The sequence below is a fragment of the Anarrhichthys ocellatus genome, unplaced genomic scaffold, assembly GCF_004355925.1.
Source record: "Anarrhichthys ocellatus isolate YVR2014 unplaced genomic scaffold, GSC_Weel_1.0 scaffold40, whole genome shotgun sequence".
Lineage (NCBI taxonomy): Eukaryota > Metazoa > Chordata > Actinopteri > Perciformes > Anarhichadidae > Anarrhichthys > Anarrhichthys ocellatus.
In genome coordinates this window covers 1,491,256-1,510,865 of record NW_022280070.1, presented here as the reverse complement: position 1 = coordinate 1,510,865, position 19,610 = coordinate 1,491,256, and the positions used below count along the sequence as shown (strand labels likewise).

Here is a 19,610-nt window from a genome sequence, read left to right as displayed (position 1 = left end):
ATCTTGCTCCGACTATTTTGAAAGTTGTATTGTGTACGTGTTCACCGAAAGATTAAGAGTATGTCTCCGTGCAAATATAGCATAGCTGTGTGGCAAAGTAAACTCAATGAATCTAGACGCTGTGCTATAGTTGGCTAATAGCCCTACAATAATTACATCGACCCGATCAGACATAAAGGAAGACACAATCTCATATTGTACGTTCCGCTGAGTCCTCTCACAATAAAATGTTAAATATAGATGGGCCTGTAGTTTTGCATTGCAACCACTGGAGGGCAGTGAACATTTATTAACGGCAGTTATATTTATCAATTTCAGTTTGTCATAAAATCCAATATCCTGATAAATACAGGCCTGTGCGTGTTTGTTAACGGTTTATTACTAAATAAATATTAACATGTCTACTCAGATTAACCAGTAGAGACCTATATAATGGTTTACAATGGGCTTTACTTTAAACAGTTCAACTGAATGAGTCCTACTCCAGGACTTTTTTTCTAAAATTAATGAATGTAAAATGTATGTAAAATCAATTATTTATGAATATTAAAATACTGAAGAAACTATACTTTTTAGATAATTAATGCAGTTTCATTTTTAGAAGAATAAACTTTTCCATTAGAACTAATGGTAAATAGCTTACTAAAACAATTATTTAACCCTCAGAAAACTATAGTACTTCAATGTTGGGGAAATCTTTGACTTTATAAGAATTACTTGGGTAGCTTTGATTTCAAAACTTTTGTTCTATTACACTCACCTACGTGGGACTTCAACCAATGTTAACCTACGCAGAGTTGATTTGTGGTGTGTGCACGATTGGTGTGCCAAGAACTAAATGTGCCAAACATTTTAGAGAAGTGAAGCATAAAACAAGTAGGCCAACTGATGTTCAACTATTAAATATGAAATGTGGCATTTCTATGGTAAAGATGGATGTATGTATTCGGGGGGGGAAATTATTCCACTTGGATGTTGATGAGGTTTGATAATACATGCAGACACAGTAGGGTTTCAGTTGATGGCTTTATTCCTGCTGGATTACATATTGTCTTCAGTACAGTAAAGATACAACAGACTGACAAACAAGTTAAACAAACACATCGTCATACATTTCTAAATCAGACATATATGTGAGAAGCACATTGTCTAAAAACATTGTGTGGTCATCTTGTAGATCTGTTGAAATGCCCTTCACAGAGCAGTGCTACTTAGATTTACTTTATCGAGGCTGAAATGTAATATTTGAAATAGTGAATCACACTTGTTATAAAAGAGCACCCCGTTTCTTGGTTGTTATAAATATCTAACATTTTTAAATATTGCTACTAAAGTGGACCTATACTGATCCCGTTTAACATTTTAAAGCACCATATCCCATACAAGTGTAGATTATTTATTATGCAAATAGGCCCACCCCCAAACGTTAAAGTTATAAATTACTGTACTTCTAAATCTTTAAAAGAAAGCACTGATATGTCATTGATTTCCTGTCGTTTGGAGATAGCGGCAGGTCTCCACAATCATTAACCTGCTGATGATTATGGTCCCTCTGTCCTGAGAGTGACCTCCGGACTAAAGCGTGAGAGGCTGGACTAAGGCACGTGTAAACTGGACGCCAGACAGACACTATTTATTTCTACAGACAATACAAATGGTTTAATTGCCTTAACATTAGTTTGTGGGACTATTTAACCTGAGAATTTGACAAAATGTGTCAACTGGCCCCTTAATGCTCCTCTCTCCCCTCTCTGTGTGTGACCCTCTACTCTGCCACCAGCTTCCTCAGCCTCTGCACCACATCCTCCCCGCTGCTCCACGGCACCGTGACCGCCTTGAACTCCCCTGGCATGGCTTCATGGATCTCCGTGATCAGCCGGTGCATGGGGAAGTCCCGCCGCGGGAAAGCCACGTCCCGGGGCCCGAGGGACAGCACCGGGCAGAAATCGTTGGCTCCGTCCCCCACGTAGAAGACCCGTTGGTACGGGCGGCCCCGCTCCTGCGTCCTGCGGGCCACGTATTCCCTGACGACCACCTGCTTGCACATGTTGTTGGGGCACCGCACGCAGTCGTGGGAGTGGAAGGGCCGCATCACCAGCCGCCCGTCCCTGTTGAAGGTGGCCGGGTTGCTGAAGATCCGGTGGAAGAGCTGGCGGGCCCCGGCGCGTCGGAGCCAGGACTCGATGAAGAAGGCGTTGGAGTCAGACAACAGCACCACCTCGAAGTCCTGCGGTGGTCGAGTGCGGAGGAACTGGAAGAGGGTGAGCATGCCGGGGGTGGCCGGTATCTTCTCCATGGAGCCGCGGATGTCGCTCTCGGTGACGCCCTGCTCCGACAGGTAGGCCAGCACGCGCTGCATGTACTCGTTGTAGCGGCCAGGTTGGTACGTGTCCTTCAGCCAGGCCGGAAGGTGCTGACCCGGGGCGGTCTGCACCACTACGTCGTCGCTGCTTTCATCCACGATGGTCTCATCAAAGTCAAAGAAGATGAGGAAGCGTTTGTCGGAGGCGATCTTGGCTGCATTGGAGGCCATGATCTTTGCGCGTCTGCACCCGGCGGGCTCCCCCTCGCCTGGGGGATGGGGTGGGACATAACAGCAGTTGAATATTGAACCCCCCATGATTGACTATGCCACACCTCTGACTGTTACAGGCATCAAATCTCCACTCCTGCTCTCCTCCCACTCTCCAGCATCCCACGCAAGGCAAGCCACAGTAAGGTGGAGGCTACCGAGGACGATTTCTGGGAAACATCAATGCGTAAATAGACGAAGAGTGGGGTTTGGGGGAGGTAAAAACAGAGTAAAACATAGATTGAATATATGAAATAGACACAATATTCTGAATATCATCTATGAAAACAGTTATGAGCTGAAAGAGAGCAAAGCAGCCAGTCAGCAGTTCAAAGCAGAAGAGGCAGCATCCACCAGCTCACGGGTCTCTGAAATAATGTACCTTTCTACAGAGGTATAATTAAGAGGTGGTCATCCTGCTGTAGCAGGAGTAAAACAATATGAGGGAAGTAAGATTATATTCGGATCTGTAAAAAACATGGGCTCCATGCAAATCCTGCAAGCAAGCACGCTTATACACTGTACATTAGATGAACAAGCAAGACTGTGTCTCACAGTGTATAGACGGTGTCCGCCTGCCTACCTTTTGAGTGAAGCCGGTGGTCAGCAGTGGGTGTCAGCTGACCGCGTGCGTTTCCTTATTTCCTACCAAACTCCTTCAAGCTGTTTTTTTGCCTGTATGGAAGAAAACACAGTGGATGCTGAATTGCCTCAGACAGCAGCACCATGCAAGGTCCCAAATAATAACTTTATAATAACCTAATTAATCCTACAAGAGTAGCCCTGTGTACAAGAAAGATAGTACGGAGTCAGATGTGATATCAAATGAGGTTAAATAGGAAATATAAAGAATAATACGCCTACAAGCACGCATTTAACGGGACCAGGTTCCGGGAGGTTACATGTCTGTGAGGTCTAGTTGGCTGTAAAACACACTTCAAGTCCCCTTTGAGACAAGTCCGTTGTCAGCCTGCCAACCTTATCTACCGACTGATAAAGTAACCTCCCTTTATCATAACAATAGTAGCAGAGAGCCCGGAATGCATCAGATCAAACTTCAACTCTTCTATCGAAATTCTCGCAAAAAGCATTACTGTGAGGCACGAGGCGCTGGTTTCCGATCCCCCGGTGTCGGTCACGTCCGATCCGGTCTCGCAGAGAGTAGAGACAGAGTTCCGCCGCTCGGCCGTTGGGACGGGCGCTTTTATGTGACGGTCAAAATCACCGGAGCCGCTGTGGACGTGACCGCGCATACAAGTCCGCCCATTTAATAGCAGCCTGCTGAGCGCGTGCACGGTACTTTCAAGAGGAGAGGGGGAGAGCTGTTGGGAGGAAAGGAAGGAGGGGGAAAAAAGAGAGAACGACAGAATGCATATATTCTGTTTCCTGAATAGCTATATTCGCAATATTATGCATGTTAGTCAAGCGAATGTCAGTATTTGTTCTCGCCTCACTGCCTCTCATGGCAGACTACAAACGCATATTCAAACGTACTCACACACACTTTCCAACATGGATAAACACCACAGGTCTAAGAAAAGGCCAGAGTAAACTGTGCACCTTTCCCTGTATTATTAAGCGTACTGTTGACCCAGTTGAGAAAACACCTGCCTGGCAGAGAACTCTGGGCAGTCACAGGAGAATATCTGATGCAATAGATCTCCTGCTGAAAAATTGACAACCTCCTTCAACAGGATCATCAGGATTTGGGTCAGTGCGGCCGTAAGCTCGTTGGAGAAAAACAGATTTTGCTGTGGAGCTGCTTGACCTCTGACCTCTATTGTGAGGGAGACAGAGCTGAGTCTAATTGGAGTATCCAAAGTTATACATCATTTCAATATGCAATATGGTGTCTCCTTTTCTTAATCACAGAGAAACATTAGCGTCGCAGCGAGGGGGTTTGTGTTCATCTAGAATAAACCCTTGCAAATGGTGATTAATGAACCGCATAGAAACCTTCAGAGCGGCGAGGACACGACTGAAAAAACACAACGTAAAGCCCTCCTCATCCTCATCAGGCAGACGCAGCCTCCTGCCTCCTCTGCACCACGAGGCGTAATGACTAACAGCTGGGGTGGCTGACTATTTTCAAACCCAAACGGGAATGGAGATGTACACAGTGGGTTATTATCTCCTCTCGGCTCGTGAAGTGAGCCTCGGTACCTGACCACCCACTCACCATCAGTGAGTCACTTACACCTTTCTCTACCTGTCGGCCCCGCTCAGCCATTTTATAGGATTATGCGACTCATTGGTGCACCACTTCAAACCCCTGATGGCACACGGCATTTTAGGAGTTATACCGGCAACAGTAACAGTCTTACCGTGCCCTTAGAGGAGGCGCACTCTGTTAATGGACGAATAAAGGTGGTCGAGTTGGATCAGCGGATATCCAGGAAAGGAAATGTTTGTGAGGACATTCTTTGCAGAATCCTGTTGTCACTCTATTATTCAATTGACACTTTCTCCCAACGCAACAGCTCATCTAAACATATATCATAAGGGGTTTAGATGAAAAGACTCATGCTGTGTGTTACCTAACCGGAGAATACCTGCCTGAGAAGGTGACTGACGGTCAAATTCACTGCCAGTGGAATACAATGAACCCTACTGTAAGGCTCTCTCAGGTCATTTTCTTCAAAAACATAATTTAAAACAGATTAAATAAACAGGAAGCGGTCTTTTATAAATAAAGAGGACCTAAAATTTCCTGGGCAAATAAAAGGTTTTGAAAAGCAAAGTCAGCAGCTGACCGCTCAGTGTCATGTGCAGCCAGCAGACGTTGTTTAGTTACAGGCATTACACCAAGAACTTAGTGACCCAAAAAAATAGTTAAATAACACGCAAGCAATTTAAGTGTGTGCTGTTATCAGCTGGAATTTAAGCTTTTCAGCAAAGTTTAGTGCTTAGTTTACTGTCAGGAACATGTTGTGCACACGCCTCATAATTACCTTTCTTAACTGTTCACGGAAAACTCACAGAAATAAAAAAAAAAAAGAGGCACATAGATGTGTGATAATCATGGCTACTTGTTTTTACTTCTCAAAGTTAGCAGTCAGTTTAAATGTACATTATCAAAAAAGGCCCAACTTTTTCCACTTCTCCTCAATCTCCAGATAACATACAAAAAAGGACAAACCGAGACATTATAAAGCTGCACATTTTGTACCAGATACAATAATAAAATACGCAATGCTACATTAAAGTGGTTAAAAATACAAAGGGGAAAAAAGCATATTGATTTTTTTTTAAAAACATCTTTAAAGAATATACAATGTTATTTTTTCTTAACTAGCCAAGAATTTTAGTAGAAAGTGCATTCTATAAAACAAAGAAAGGAGGAGACAAAACAGGACATGGTGGAGAGACACTCCATGAACAAACAAGAGAATGAACGTCAGCAATAGCTTGGAGGGGCTAGTGTAAAGTCACCAAAGCAGGAGGAATGTCGCTTTCACTTTGAGGGGGGGGGGGGATTGGACTTTGTTGTTTTTCTTTGAAAGAAATTTTTTATTTTTTTTAAATAGGAAATTAAATGTATGCGCATACTAAAAGACATGTCCTTTGTTGGCTATGGACCCTTCCACACTAACAGCCTCCACCCGGGGTTTCTCCTCCTTTCCTTGCCTAAAAACATCCACTCAAAATAATCACCTCCACCCTCTCTCATGCAGCCACAACTGCACTCTGTTCCACAATGCATCGTCAGTCCCTCCCTTCCCTGTGCCTCACCCACGCAGCAGTAAAGTGCAGAGAATACACACAAACGAAAAAGGCTTAAAAAAAATAAAAAGACAAAAGATCCATACTGCAAAAATGCTGAAGCACAGCAGTGAACCCGAGGGGACCGGATGAGCAAATAATACAGCCGTATTAAGGCCCATAGAAATGGCAGGATAATTGCAGGTCTCAAATCAAAAAGGGGACATCCTAAACTACTGAGCTCAACCATTCCAGACCGAATACAGTTAGAGTGGTAGAAAGAGGATCACATTAAATTTACTGCTATTGTCCATCTCAGGTATCCCCAAATACACACACACACACACACACATACATACATATATTGGGGCACATTGTGTAAAAGCAGCTTTTGGTAGAAGAGCACGGGACAACCAGACAGACTGGTAGAGAAAATGCGCACGCACGCGCGCACGCGCGCACGCGCGCACGCACACACGCGCGCACGCACACACGCGCGCACGCGCACACGCACACACGCACACGCACACACACACACACACACACACACACACACACACACACACACACACACACACACTGGGCGAAGGGCTACCAACCACGCAACTCAAATTCATGACAAATACTTGCCAACCCTTTATGCTTATTTTAAACAAATAACATTCACACCATCAGCTATTACATTAATAAATGTAATTTCTGACGCTGACTTTATCACATGTATGCTTATCTATACAAGAATTCCAAATATTAGAAGTTGTATGACCACTGCATTTTATCCTGACATTTCCTATCATGTGCTAACAACAGTATATCTACATTAGCTTAAAACTGAGCAAATTATCAGAGAATATATATATAAAAAAAACAAAAACATAAATGAGTCATCGGCCATCATTCTGCGAAAGAAACATTCAACAGGTTTAGACACACATTTGCCTGTGTGGGTTAATCAGTACGAAGTCGAAAAAGCAAACCATTACATGACAACAACTCCCCGCACCGAACTGTGGAATATAGGCTGAGAGGAATATGCATAATTGCCTGTTAATTAAGAACTGTGATGAAAAAGGTCCCAGGTGCGTATACTGTGTGTGTGTGTCAAATGACCTTTCACATGGTAACCCGTATCATTTCGACAGCAGCGAAGGGAAGTGGGGTAAATCCTGATGGGGCCATGTGTCTGGCCCCTCACAGTGGCAGTATGTGACAGTCATCCGTTATCTAAAAGCATCCGATGACCAACAGTTCTGAGGTCGCACTGAACACGGCAAGTAAATCAGTGACCGTATGGTTCGTCTTTTGAGTGTGTGTGTGTGTGTGTGTGTGTGTGTGCTTCAGTAAGTGTGAGCGTGCAGGTCCTGCATAATTTGAGTTTCTTGATCACAACATATCCAGCCAAACCTCACATCCATTGTAGGAATGCCAGGCCGACACAATACATCGTTATTCTGTAATATTGAACTTCTGGAAATCAAATGGAAAAAGCTAAAATTAAGAAACACTGTATGCACTGGAATGGAAAGCACCATTTAACCATAGTGTGAATTTCAGACTTTGTCTAGATTCAACTAACCATTTACAAAACCTGTTTTCCAATGCCCCCCCCCCCCCACCCCCCCTTCTTACTTTAGCCTACGGCACTGCATCGTACACAGCTGCTGTTTCCCCTCTGACAGAAAGCCTCAGCCTCGGCCTAAAGGTTCGGGTAGAACCAGTTACAACATTCATCAAATATTGCTTTGGGGGTGAGGCTCTACAGTCCAACTACTAGGACAGGTTGAGTATTGCTATTGGGAGGACGTGCACAGAGATCAATGAGCCGACATAAGGAGGAACGTTAAATGACACTGACCCTTGATAGTGCTCAGGTAATACATACGTCGACCTCCCATCAGCAGCTTTTGATGAAAAGGAGACACTTTACACCCATTAATGTACAAACAGAGAACTCGCACGGAAATCCTTTTGTGTAGATTTCCTAAGAAAATGTTCAAGAGTATATTTTTTAGAGGTTGTAAAATCTTTGTCATTTAAGTAGGGGTCTTACTTAAATACGGTGTGCACTGAGGGTGTATGTGTGTGTAGCTTTACTTATTTCAATCAGTTTGAGAGGAGCCCCCTTGTGACCAGGGACCCTGCAACTGAGAGACTGAGGCAGGACTATGAGAAGAGGAGGAACAAGGCGCGGTTTGGTGTGGGCCTGCAGAGCCGGGGGCCCAGTTCAGTGGTGCTGTGGGGCTCCGGGGCCCTTGTCGGGGGGAGCCATGTGGTGCAGGTAGCTGCTGTCTTCGTGCCCACAGTGGTTTAAGGGCTCGCTCTTGAATAGGGCCGGGGGTGGGGGTAGGGGTAGATGGGAGACTGGGGGCACTGCCAGGTGGTGGTGGGGGTGAGGCGGGGCATGTTGGGATGTGTTTGAGAGGTGTTGCTGGGTGGTCGAGGGGTGGGGATGATGGTGAGAGGGGTTTGAATGGAGCTGTACGTGGGAGAACGTGTGTCCCACGGGGCCTCGTGGAGGCATGGGCCCTCCCGTCGGGTTGAGGCCCATGGGTGCCGAGGTGGAGGCCGCGGTGGCAGCGGAGGGACTGGGACCAGAGATGGAGGAAGAGGACGAGAAGGTGTTGGCAAAGATGCGGACAGGCACAGGTGGGCCGCTGGTCTGCAGGACCACGGGGCTGGTGACCCGGAAACACTTCTCCTTGTGTGCTTTGAGCATGTTGGAGAAACGGAAGCGCTGGCCGCACACGTCGCAGGGGTAGGGCTTCTCCCCCGTGTGAGTACGGCGGTGGCGCTTCATGTTGGGCCGGCTGGTGAAGCTCTTCCCGCAGATCTCACAAATGAAAGGCTTCTCTCCTGCAAAATAAAAAGACTCACGTGTGAGGAAGACAGAGACTGTATTAGTGGACAAAAAGAGAAAACAATATGATGCGTCAGAGTCAAATGAGATAGTTATAAGATTATTAATCAACTGATTAAAGCTCCAAAAAACAGTCATTTTTCCCCCCCTTTCACTATTTCTCTGTACAAAGAACGACAGTTCTCTTTTAAAAAGCGCTAATACGTTGGCATCTTGAACGGGTCTTTTGCCGTCAACCCACCCACTCCGAAGGAAGCTATTACAATTCACACTTTGAGGAGAGGAGATGTGAAAAATGAACAGCAGCAGCTTCGTTGGAACGCTGCTCTCATTAACCTCCCTCCATGGAGCTACTGAATGTGCCAGCTACCACCCACACAGCCATCTATTAGCAGGCTGCTGAAGGGCTCTCTGAATGCCTTACACCGGCATGTTATGCATGAAGCTCCTCCGAACCGACTGAATATGAAAAGGTGACAGCGAATGTGCTCGTCTTCTGTAGCTGTTACATTACACTCACAAGACATGGCGCAGCGAGCCAAACTTTTGGGAGTGTTTGTTCAACATGTGTGCTGCCTATTACAGGGCACGGCTGGGTGTGTCTCCTGCTGCAGGAGCTTAAATTGGTCGGTAGCGGCAGGGGGAAGAGAGGGGAGCGTAATTACACATCACAAATAGAACCGTGAGGGCCAACGGAGAGCAGAGTGTCCACCCACGTCAGGCTGGAAAAAACAGTGAAAGACGAACAGGCTGCACTGCTCAGTTTGGTCTTGGAAATAGCAACAGAGCAGGGAGAGAAAACCAGAGTGTGTCTGGGTAGTCATTATAAGCCCCGATATATATGCAAGGCTCTGCTTTGATGTACAACATCCCTTTCATTACAAAAACTGGGCGAAGTCTCGCTGCTCGCACCACTATAATGTTCATCTTGGAAAGATCCCACGTGTTTCTGATTTTAGAGTGTATGGTGACTGGCCGGCAGACCGACTGAGCCCAGGAACGTTGTTGTTGTTTGGCAAAGTTTTCCTCTCAAAGCATTCAGAATTCCAAGTATTGACGTGAAGATTAGTGACAGGCAGAGTACAAACATAACAAAAACATAAACCTATGACCTTTCTAAACAGTCAGAGGGACTTGATTCAGGACATAAAAAGCACCTTTTGAATTATTATTCACAAGTAACTGAAAGATGGATGTGATAAAAATATAACTACTTTGCATGAAACATAATTTTTGCATACACTCGCACAACAGCCTAGTCAGCTTGTTGTTCCGTGGTATTTAGTGTTGCACAACTGACATTCAAATCCTTCAGATGCCGGAGAGGAGAGTGGGCAGAGATGGAGCGGAAGACAGATGCCAGAAAGGTGACACGTCCGTCTCCAACGTATTACGGCTCAGCTGAGAGCTTTCTGGTCAGTATATAATTCAAACAGGGGGCTTTTTTAAGACTGGAAAGTTGGCTGTATAACTTTAAGCGTTACTACAAGAAAGTCCATTTCCAGGTCTGTATATCTGTACAGCGCTCGTGAGTGTACTGGAGACCACCCTGATGGCTGCTGGGTCACTGGAAACTCAAATCTGGAGAACAGGAATGTCTCAATGGGCATGTAGAAAAGCCGAGGAACTAAATCTCGCTTTAAAACTAGAAGTATGTTCCTGCAGTCAGAAAAGCTGGTTACGTTTTCCTCCTACAAGACGTTCCAACAGACCCTTTGAACACCGGCACATTTGGTCTGAGATCAGGAGTGCACGAGCTTGACATTTCTCACCTGTGTGCGTTTTCATGTGCTCATCAAAATACTGTTTCATGTTGAAGTCTTTGCCACACCATTGGCACATGAACTGCTTGTGTCCGATGTGGATGCTCATGTGGGAGCGCAGCTGGTACTTGTATTGGAACCGCTCGTCACAGTTCTGCGGCAGAGACGACAGAAGGCATTCAGATGACACACCAAGTCCACGGACAGGCATCAGCTCAACAACACTCAATACAAACAAAACGCTGAATCAGGGTAAAAGATCTTTCACATACTCCTCTTTCTAACTTGTTGAAAATGCTTTTAACCTAAAGTGTTTCCTTTGACACGTTTAAAACAATCATGAAGGGTACCATATTGACTTTTAATATGTTCTGAGTATTAAAAACTATATTAAAAGTTATGCGACACCAGATTATTTGGGTGCATGTAACCACGCTGTATATTTGCATAATGAGGCTTTCTTGGTCGGGTCTTTTCCAAAAGTAAAATATTTATAATCTCCACGGCACCACCCGGCTAAATAAATGCCTGTGGGGAAAAATAACTAGCAGTTTCCATTTGGCCCAACAGAGTTAGATCACTGAGGAGAATGGCCTATACATTACATACATCCTTAATAAGCACGTTAAAGTGAAGGATGACTTTAAACATTTAATTAGAGCAGCTCCACCCATACACATATGTTCCCCGTGTGCTGTCCCATTCATGTGGTTGGATATTAAAAGGCCTCGGGTGGGAGTAAACCATCCAATCTGTCAACTTCCTCTGAATTCCCGAGCGAGGACAGAACATAATAAACTCTTACTAACCCCACTGAGCTTGGACATCTTGACCCACAATGTGACAAAATGCATCCATTAGAGATGTTGATTAAAGCCCCGGAACACTTAACATTTAGTTTTACACGTATTTTAGGTTCCAGTCAGTTGGTGAACACTATGAGCGGTTCGACTTCTCTGTAGAACGCGGATGATAGAACCGTCCAATGAATGTTTAAAACACGGGAGGATGGCCCGCCTCTGAGAGACACCGTCGGAATAGAACTGACTATTTTGGGTAGTCGCAAACCAAATGGCGCAGATGAGAGAACATAACAAATACGCCCCCTTTGTCTCTGGTACACCTGCATTCAGCGCCATTCACTTGTGACTGTGTGTACTGAGAACAAGGATAGATGTGTTTCACTTCTAAAGGCTTTGTCGAGGAGGTTTTGTAGCATATTCACACTGTGTAGCAAACTGTTGACATGAACGTGTCAGTGATCACATTGAAGGGCAATTCGCATACAGCACAGCAAACACTGTTTGGGTGATAAAATCTTTTAATTATTATTATTATTGATTTTATCAATGAATTCATGGTTTAGGATGAAAATAGATTTTCGCTGTAACTTGACCAATTACGGTACGGACCTTTTTACAAAAGGCATCTTTTATTCATTTTCTTATAAGTGCTGTTTGGTGAAAGTTAATAATTCCTTTGTCTTTTGTAGGCGTAGTTTGTTTTTAAGACAAAAAATGAAATCGTAAATCGGGTGCAATGTGAAAGAAATCTGAGATTTCATCGGACCTACACTGTTATAGCTCCTCTCAGGTGAGGAAGTCCTGTGTCGGCTAAATCTAATCACAAGTGGTCACTTTAGATGCAGGTGAGACACATTTCATGATGCCGTCGTGAATTGCAACTTGATCTAACTTTGACACGACGTCATGTCTTAACAGGGCCACGATGTGCATCTTACCTCACAACGGAAAGGTTTCTCTCCAGAATGCTGGAGTGAGTGAACTTTTAAAGACATGCTGCGTTTAAACGACTTCCCACACGTCTCACAGGTAAATGGCATGTCCTTTGTGTGCGCTGGGTTTGGAGAGAGAGAGAGGAAAACAATAATGAGACAACTGCATACACCTGACAGTTTCAATGAAGACAACCGTGTATGAATAAAAAATAAATAAATAAATAAAAAAATAAAAAAAACGGCAGTTTTATTTAATCAAAGACAATTTATCTGATTATTCGAAAGAAATGCCACATAAACACCTCAAATGAAAAAATATGGTCGGCATAAAATCAAAAAATACAGCATCTACATTACAAAATATTGATATGTTGTTGTCCAGTCGTATAAAACCAGAGAATCACCCCAAATATGACAGTGATGCAGCACAATAGGAACTTATTAAACAGACCCCCACTTACCAACCATGTGCTTGCGGACGTGAGCCATCGTGTAGAACTTCTTCTCACAGATTTCACATGAGAACTTCTTTTCTGCATAGCCGTGCACAATCTTAATGTGCTCGTGCAGTGACCACAGCTTCTTAAAAGACTTGTTGCAGGAGACGCACTAAAGGACACATAAACAAAAAAAAAAACATTAAGATTATTGTTGCTGATAAATATCACCAGCACCAAAAACCTGATGGCCATCAACCTGTTTCCTTATACTCTGGCTCCCTCTGCTGGGGACAAACCACAACCAGTCCAATTCCCTGACTTCCCTCTGGAGATCTCCGGAAGATGATCAAATCGACAATTTAGATAACATTGGGGAAGGATAACAAACGGGAATGTACAGATTTTATTCATGCTAATATGGCTCGTTGGTGTGATTCCAGATTTAAACCGTATAAAGTTAAAATACTTGGGTCATGTCATGTTTTGTTTAATGGAACTGATTCAAAAGTGTATGTAACAAACACACTGATCAACAGAGAGACTTAAACACAAAGTAAGTTGCACAAATTACAAAACAGAGTGAATGTCTGAATCCCTTTCAAATCGATATTCAGAAGAGGCACCTTTGCCAGCAATTTACGTCTGTGTGGGTTTTGTATCACAGTTGCTAATTCTTCTCTGTAGAAGTGCACCAATTCTCAACTGGATTCAATTATGGACCGACTTTGAAAATACAGAGCACCGACATTGTTGTTCTGAGGCCACTCCTGAGCATTGGCTCTGTGTTTTGGGGCTTTGGTCTTGGTGGAAAATAAATCCAGTTGTAAATGGAAGTTTCCTTGCAAGAGAAGCATCCCCGCAGCATTACGCTGCCACCAACATATAAAAAGCCCGTGCACTTAGGATGGCCAGAGGGCGTGATTTTGGTCCATCATATCAAAGAGACTTCCACTTTGTTCTAGTATCTCTGTCATGCCTTCTGGCTTGCTAAGCCCATCATGTGAGTCTTTTATGAAATGTGTGTCCACTGCAGCTGTATTTCTGGTGTCTTATGAACCCGTGAGGGTTGGGCACGTTATATGCATGACAGAAATAAATCGATATATTTATCAATCTATTACTGACAGGAGTGAATATTGAGAGTTGCCTTCTGGACAGGAAAGGTGCATTAACAGGTTCTGCAATAATAAATGTGAAAAATGAAATGCTGCATTAACGTAACTAATTATTAGAGCGGTTGACATGGTTTCAACTGGTTTGACCGGCTGGGGAAAGACGAAAAGATGCAAATCAAGTTAAACAAAACAGGGGGCTAAATTAAGATATTCAAAAAACAGCTGCAAGACCCTTGGGTGTTAATACGCTGAATCACCTTTTCAGTTTTAGAGAACTGATACCAACGGTTCATAAACAATATCGGGGAGTATTTTGGCTACAGATATTGTAACTTAGTTTACCTCACACTTACACCACAGTCTCATTATAACTGGTTATATGAACCTAGTATATCAGGTTTCATGTTTCAAATGTTTACTGTATTCAGTGGGGAAAAAATTATATGCTTGAATATCACGTTTATCATCAAAGCACCCAAAATAAATCTGACAGGAAGTTGTTCTGGGCAGCTGCTAAATGTATCCAAGTATATAAAGATGTTGTCAAAGAATATGGTGAACCCTGGAAATGCACTTCTTCTATCACTCAGAATACAATGTGTAACGACAGTGATACGACATGAGACGTCTGCTTTACCTGGATGTTCTTCTCACAGTCCGTCTGTTGGTGTAAGGCCAGCTCACTCTCCAGGACAAACTTTTTGCCACACTTGTCGCAAATCTGCATTCGCCTGTGAGTGACATTCATGTGCTTCTCCAGGTACCAGCGTGTGTTGAACACTCGGGGGCACTTTTCACACGCCAGCATCTCCTTCTCCTCCGCCTCCGCTTTCCCTCCGGCCGTCAAGGACCCGGCGGACGACGGGGCCGACCTGGCCGACCTGCGCTTGCTCTTTGGGGGCTCCATGCGCTTCCGTCGGCCCCTGGTGGTCATCCCAGCGGCGGCCGTGCTCAGAGCCGTTCTGAGGCTTTTCCTCCGCGGCTGGCTGGGAGCTGCTGTGCTACTGGCGCCGCGACGAGCCCTCTTTGACCTCGTCCTTCGACTCTCAATCTCCTCTTCATCTTCATCTTCCTCCTCTTCATCGAGGCTGTCCTCCTCCTCCTCTTCCTCCTCCTCTTCCTCGTCGTCATCGTCACTGCCAGCTCTTTCAGAGTCATCTGCTGTGGTTGCAGTTTTGCTCTCCCCCTTGGATACATGAAGTGTCTGGTTGTTCAGGTTGACCTCGACAATGATCTGCTCACGCTTGAAGCTCTCCTCCTCCTCCTCCTCCTCCCCCCCATCTTCATCCTCTTCTTCCTCGTCGTCGTCGTCGTCATCATCTTCAGTGTCGTCAGAGGTGCCGTCGTTGGCGGCCTGGGACCCATGCGTCCCCACCTCCTGCCCTACTCCTCCCTCTCGGAAATACTGCTGATGCTGCTGTTGAGTGGGCATCTGACCAATGTTCTGATCTCCCATGGATGCCTTGGCTGCCATTTTATTGTCCACCAACACAGAATACGGCTTACCGCCAACTTCCCTCTTGTACAGCTTGCCTGCCAGGTCCAGATCTGGGTTAGGGGAGTGAAAATAGGACTGGGACACTGGAGTCCTGCGTCCTTCCTCCTGGGACATCCCGCCAAGGCTAGGGACGGAAACCTCTTCCCGCAGGCTCTTGCAGGATTTCATGAAGAGGGAATCGAGGGATGGAGTTGGTTAGGGAAAAAATAAAATAAAAAAAAGAGTAACTGCTATGGTGCCAAGGTAGACTAGCCTACTCTACGAGGAGGGGCAGGGGACGCCACACCAATCCCCCACCCTCCTTCTACTGAAGAGACAGGAAGGAGGGGATGAGGCGAATGATATTCAACCCGATTCAAAAAGAGCATCCATGCTGTCCAGGGTAGGAAATGCAGTCGGAAAGACATAAAATCCGTTCCAAGTTTTGCTCCATATGCTTAAAAGTCAAACTTCTAAATCAAAGGCTCGGTGTCTTTGATGCTGAACATTTGGAGTTCCTCTCAAGTCTGCATGCGAGGTGTAGGCAGATCCCAGATTCAGTTTATCTGAAGGCTGCTGCCCTGCAGAACGCCAGACATGGAACTGCTGTACGGACCTCTGTGTATTGCTTGAAAAGCCATTTACAGTGCATTACCTATGAGACAAGACAGAAGAAACAGAAGACATGTGAGATTTAGAAAAGGTGCCCTGGCACTCTCTTGTGTTACTATAGAGCCTGAACTGAAACTGCAGCCATATTGTCACGTTTTCAACACCGAGCGCCTCGTTTGCCCACAAATGTTTCAGTTCTGTGCGTAGGAGTCAAAACCACAGCCTTCACAAATAAATGTGAGTGACTTCCAAGTTCAAAAGCCGTGTATTCACACCTTCGTGAACTGGCATATTCAGTTGGATTCTGTCTCTAACGGCTACAATCACATTGAGTTTTGCACTGACGAAGAATTTATATATATGTATTGTATCCACTTATTATTGTAAACACCATTTAGTTGGATTATATGACGCCTTTATACACTGCTGCTCGTTTTTAAACGGTGCCTGCGAGGTGTCCTTGAGTGCTTTGAAAGACGCCTATAAATAAAATGCACGATTATCATTTTCATTATTGTGTAAATATTTCTAGGTCACAACTGAAACGCCTCACTATAAAAAAAACTGCAGAGATGGTTTGGCTTTCTGGAGGGACACGCCAAAACACCTCTTGTTAATTTAAGAGCACATTCATGAGAAGAAGATGGAAAACATCGTCTTAAAGATTGTCAGATAACATTTTACACGAGGTTGGGAGCACAAGAACACTGGAACAGTGATAGCTCAATATGAATTGCAATGAACTATGATGACATACTGTAGATGCAATCACTGTGCATCTTAAACAATAAATTGCTAAATTCAAAAACTTTACAGTGTTATATTTGGCACAATTAACAAAAATGATCCGAAACACCAACTCAATGGCAATTCCACTGATTAAACCGAAGATTGTCTTTTTCTTAAAGCAACACACACCAAAAGGCAAAACCTCCCATTGACTGTTAGACAGCATTGTGTAACCACACCTCAGGAGCTTGTAACGTAGATTCAACCACAGGAAACCGTATTTCAACTTTTCAATGAAGCCGGAGCAACGCACAGTTATTGTCTGTGCGTTGTTTTCTGCAAGTTAAACAATGAAAAACAAAACCAGTATTAAAACAAATAAATCTTGCTTTTATGGCATTTGTATATTCTTTACTTTTGCATACATGTGAGCTGGGTGTCGCTGGCTGACAGTTGGCTGACCTCAAACAACCTCACAATGAGAGTGTGCACCAGGGCGGGTAGTTCAATAGAAAATCTCCCTGAGCAAGAAACAAAAAAAAACACACTTCCTTTCTTGGAGATGGGAAACATCCTCTCGTCTGTGTCTTCACAAACAGCTTTTGTTTTATCAACACAAAACACTCCTCTGTTTCCATAAATACGCAACTACAGACATTATAAGCCTTATTATTTAACTACTACTTTTTCTGGAGTAGTATATGTCGAATGAAAAACGTTTTCATTTGTGGTGCCTTACTTTTACTACAGCCCTCACATATATTTTATTACTGGGGGTTCAATACCAACATTAATTCAAAGTGAACAGAAGCTGTACTTGCTCAAAATCATCAGCAATACAATCTGAATCATTCCAATGACGCTCTGTGTAAACTCAATCTTAAATTCTTGTCAAATTCATTCTCAGTTCATTGCTCTCTGGGAATAAATCCTAAACTGATTTTTCTGTGTTCCTCCTGTCACTTCATCTCACTCGTCTGTAATGTAAATACGCAAGACATACATGTGACTAAAGGATGTTTGCCAAGTTATTATTAAAGACAAACAGAGATGAATCTATGTTCTACCAGTTATGCAAGTTCAAGTGACTGCCATTTATGTAGAATATGTCTCTCCACAAAGACACACCTGTCTTCCTGTGCATGCTGACTCTGATCCTTTCTGAGAATTGGACAGCAGCTCTCAGAGCATTAAGACCACAAGGGGAGGGTGAGCTCTGCACCGACAGAGCAACTCAACTCACATGTCTGTCTTAAACATAGAGCTCAATAGATTATCCTGCGTCTGGATGACAGAGGAATATAAATTGCATGAGAAACCACTGCCTGAACATGACTTAACACGCACCATGTTCCATTCTTTTTTTAAGCACACGGACGGATAAAATAAATGTTTATGGGGTTGAAAGAACATACAACAGCTAACTCCAACCATGTATTTCATTTACCATCCACAATATCAAAAAAGTGCTACATTCACTGCTGAAAAATGGTCCCAAAAAGCACATGTGCAAATACACAGTGTGGTTATGTAACCCACATAGAGCCAAAATCCTTCCACCGGCTTATCATTATCAATGATGAGTCATTTCAGAGTTTCACTCACAGCGAAATAATGCAGTCCTTTGATGTGGGAATCAAGCACAGCGCTGACTACCAAATATCAATTATTCTACAAAATCACCATGTCGGATCGGGAGTTCAAACCTACAGGAACTCTGCACCCTGACACACACAAAAGGAGAGAAAAGTGCATAAATGAATGCCTCTCTGAAGTTCTCCAAATAAGTACTAACGCTGAGCAATCAATGTTCACTCAACAGTAACCAATTTGTAGTTTTCCTCAATCGTGCTTCAGAGAAACCAAAACTCATTTTGTGTGGGGTTAGCCACAAAGCCAGTCATATACTAGATACATGCTACTGTGGTTTGAGATTTGAATGACACAGGATGGGAGCTTTACTGCAAAAGGCACTAAAATTAACTGGTGCAAGTGTTCACAAAAGCTTGGTCTGCGACAGTAAAGCAGGTGAGATCGCTGGAGCCGTATAAAGGGCATCAAGTTTACCTCTTCTAATGCAGCAGTGCTCCTCAAATCCACGCTCCCTCCAAAGTCTAGACTTTAATGAGATTTTCCCTGTTCACAGCAGCTTGTAGAGGACCGTGTGAAGGTTCACATTCCTCACTCTGTCCAAACTCATAAGACCTTAACCGGCTCACTGTGTGTTGTGGTGCACTCTAGGGGTGCTCCCTGCCTCTGTAAGGATCCGGCCCTCGAGCCCGTTAATCGTGTCATGGAAAGTATCATAGAAAAGTGGCAGAGTAGTATCTCCAAGCTGTCCCAAACCACGTTTCTTTATTTTCATCACTGCACAGAGAGAGAGAGAGAGAGAGAGAGAGAGAGAGAGAGAGAGAGAGATAATATCAATCCTGACAGCAGTCCACTGATATTCACAACTGGGATAGCTCTGTCCTAAATAAGGGAAAGATAACATAGGAACACAAATCTCTTTCAAATTAAAACATAATTGAAATACAAACGGGAGGATTCGGTCCAACTAGCTCAATATTTGTGGCTAATGAGGTTACAAAGTGCGAAACCAACT

General features: G+C 44.0%; 2 protein-coding genes across 6 annotated transcripts in view; both read right to left on the bottom strand.

Moving 5' to 3' along the window:
• Nucleotides 1-299: 299 nt before the first annotated feature.
• On the bottom strand, nucleotides 300-3,542 carry phospho1 (phosphoethanolamine/phosphocholine phosphatase 1). The gene is made up of 2 exons (XM_031867822.1): nucleotides 3,156-3,542; nucleotides 300-2,571 (listed from the first exon to the last, which is right to left on the bottom strand). The coding sequence occupies exon 2, from the start codon at nucleotides 2,531-2,533 to the stop codon at nucleotides 1,766-1,768; it is 768 nt and encodes a 255-aa protein (XP_031723682.1). The 5' UTR covers nucleotides 2,534-2,571; nucleotides 3,156-3,542; the 3' UTR covers nucleotides 300-1,765.
• A 4,864-nt stretch (nucleotides 3,543-8,406) lies between these two features.
• Nucleotides 8,407-19,610, bottom strand: part of znf652 (zinc finger protein 652) — a 12,477-nt gene continuing 1,273 nt past the window's right edge. For 2 of the 5 annotated variants that reach the window (XM_031867795.1, XM_031867799.1), the window contains exons 2-6: nucleotides 14,825-16,319; nucleotides 13,094-13,241; nucleotides 12,636-12,751; nucleotides 10,904-11,048; nucleotides 8,407-9,127 (exon numbers count right to left, since the gene is read on the bottom strand). In XM_031867795.1, the coding sequence (XP_031723655.1) occupies nucleotides 8,499-9,127; nucleotides 10,904-11,048; nucleotides 12,636-12,751; nucleotides 13,094-13,241; nucleotides 14,825-15,853 (2,067 nt within the window). In that variant the 5' untranslated portion in view covers nucleotides 15,854-16,319 and the 3' untranslated portion in view covers nucleotides 8,407-8,498. The other 3 variants (XM_031867796.1, XM_031867797.1, XM_031867798.1) reach the window with 3 other exon arrangements.

Coding starts and splice junctions, on each gene's coding strand:
- phospho1 (XM_031867822.1), bottom strand. CDS start 2,533: ATGGCCTCCAATGCAGCCAAGATCGCCTCCGACAAACGCTTCCTCATC.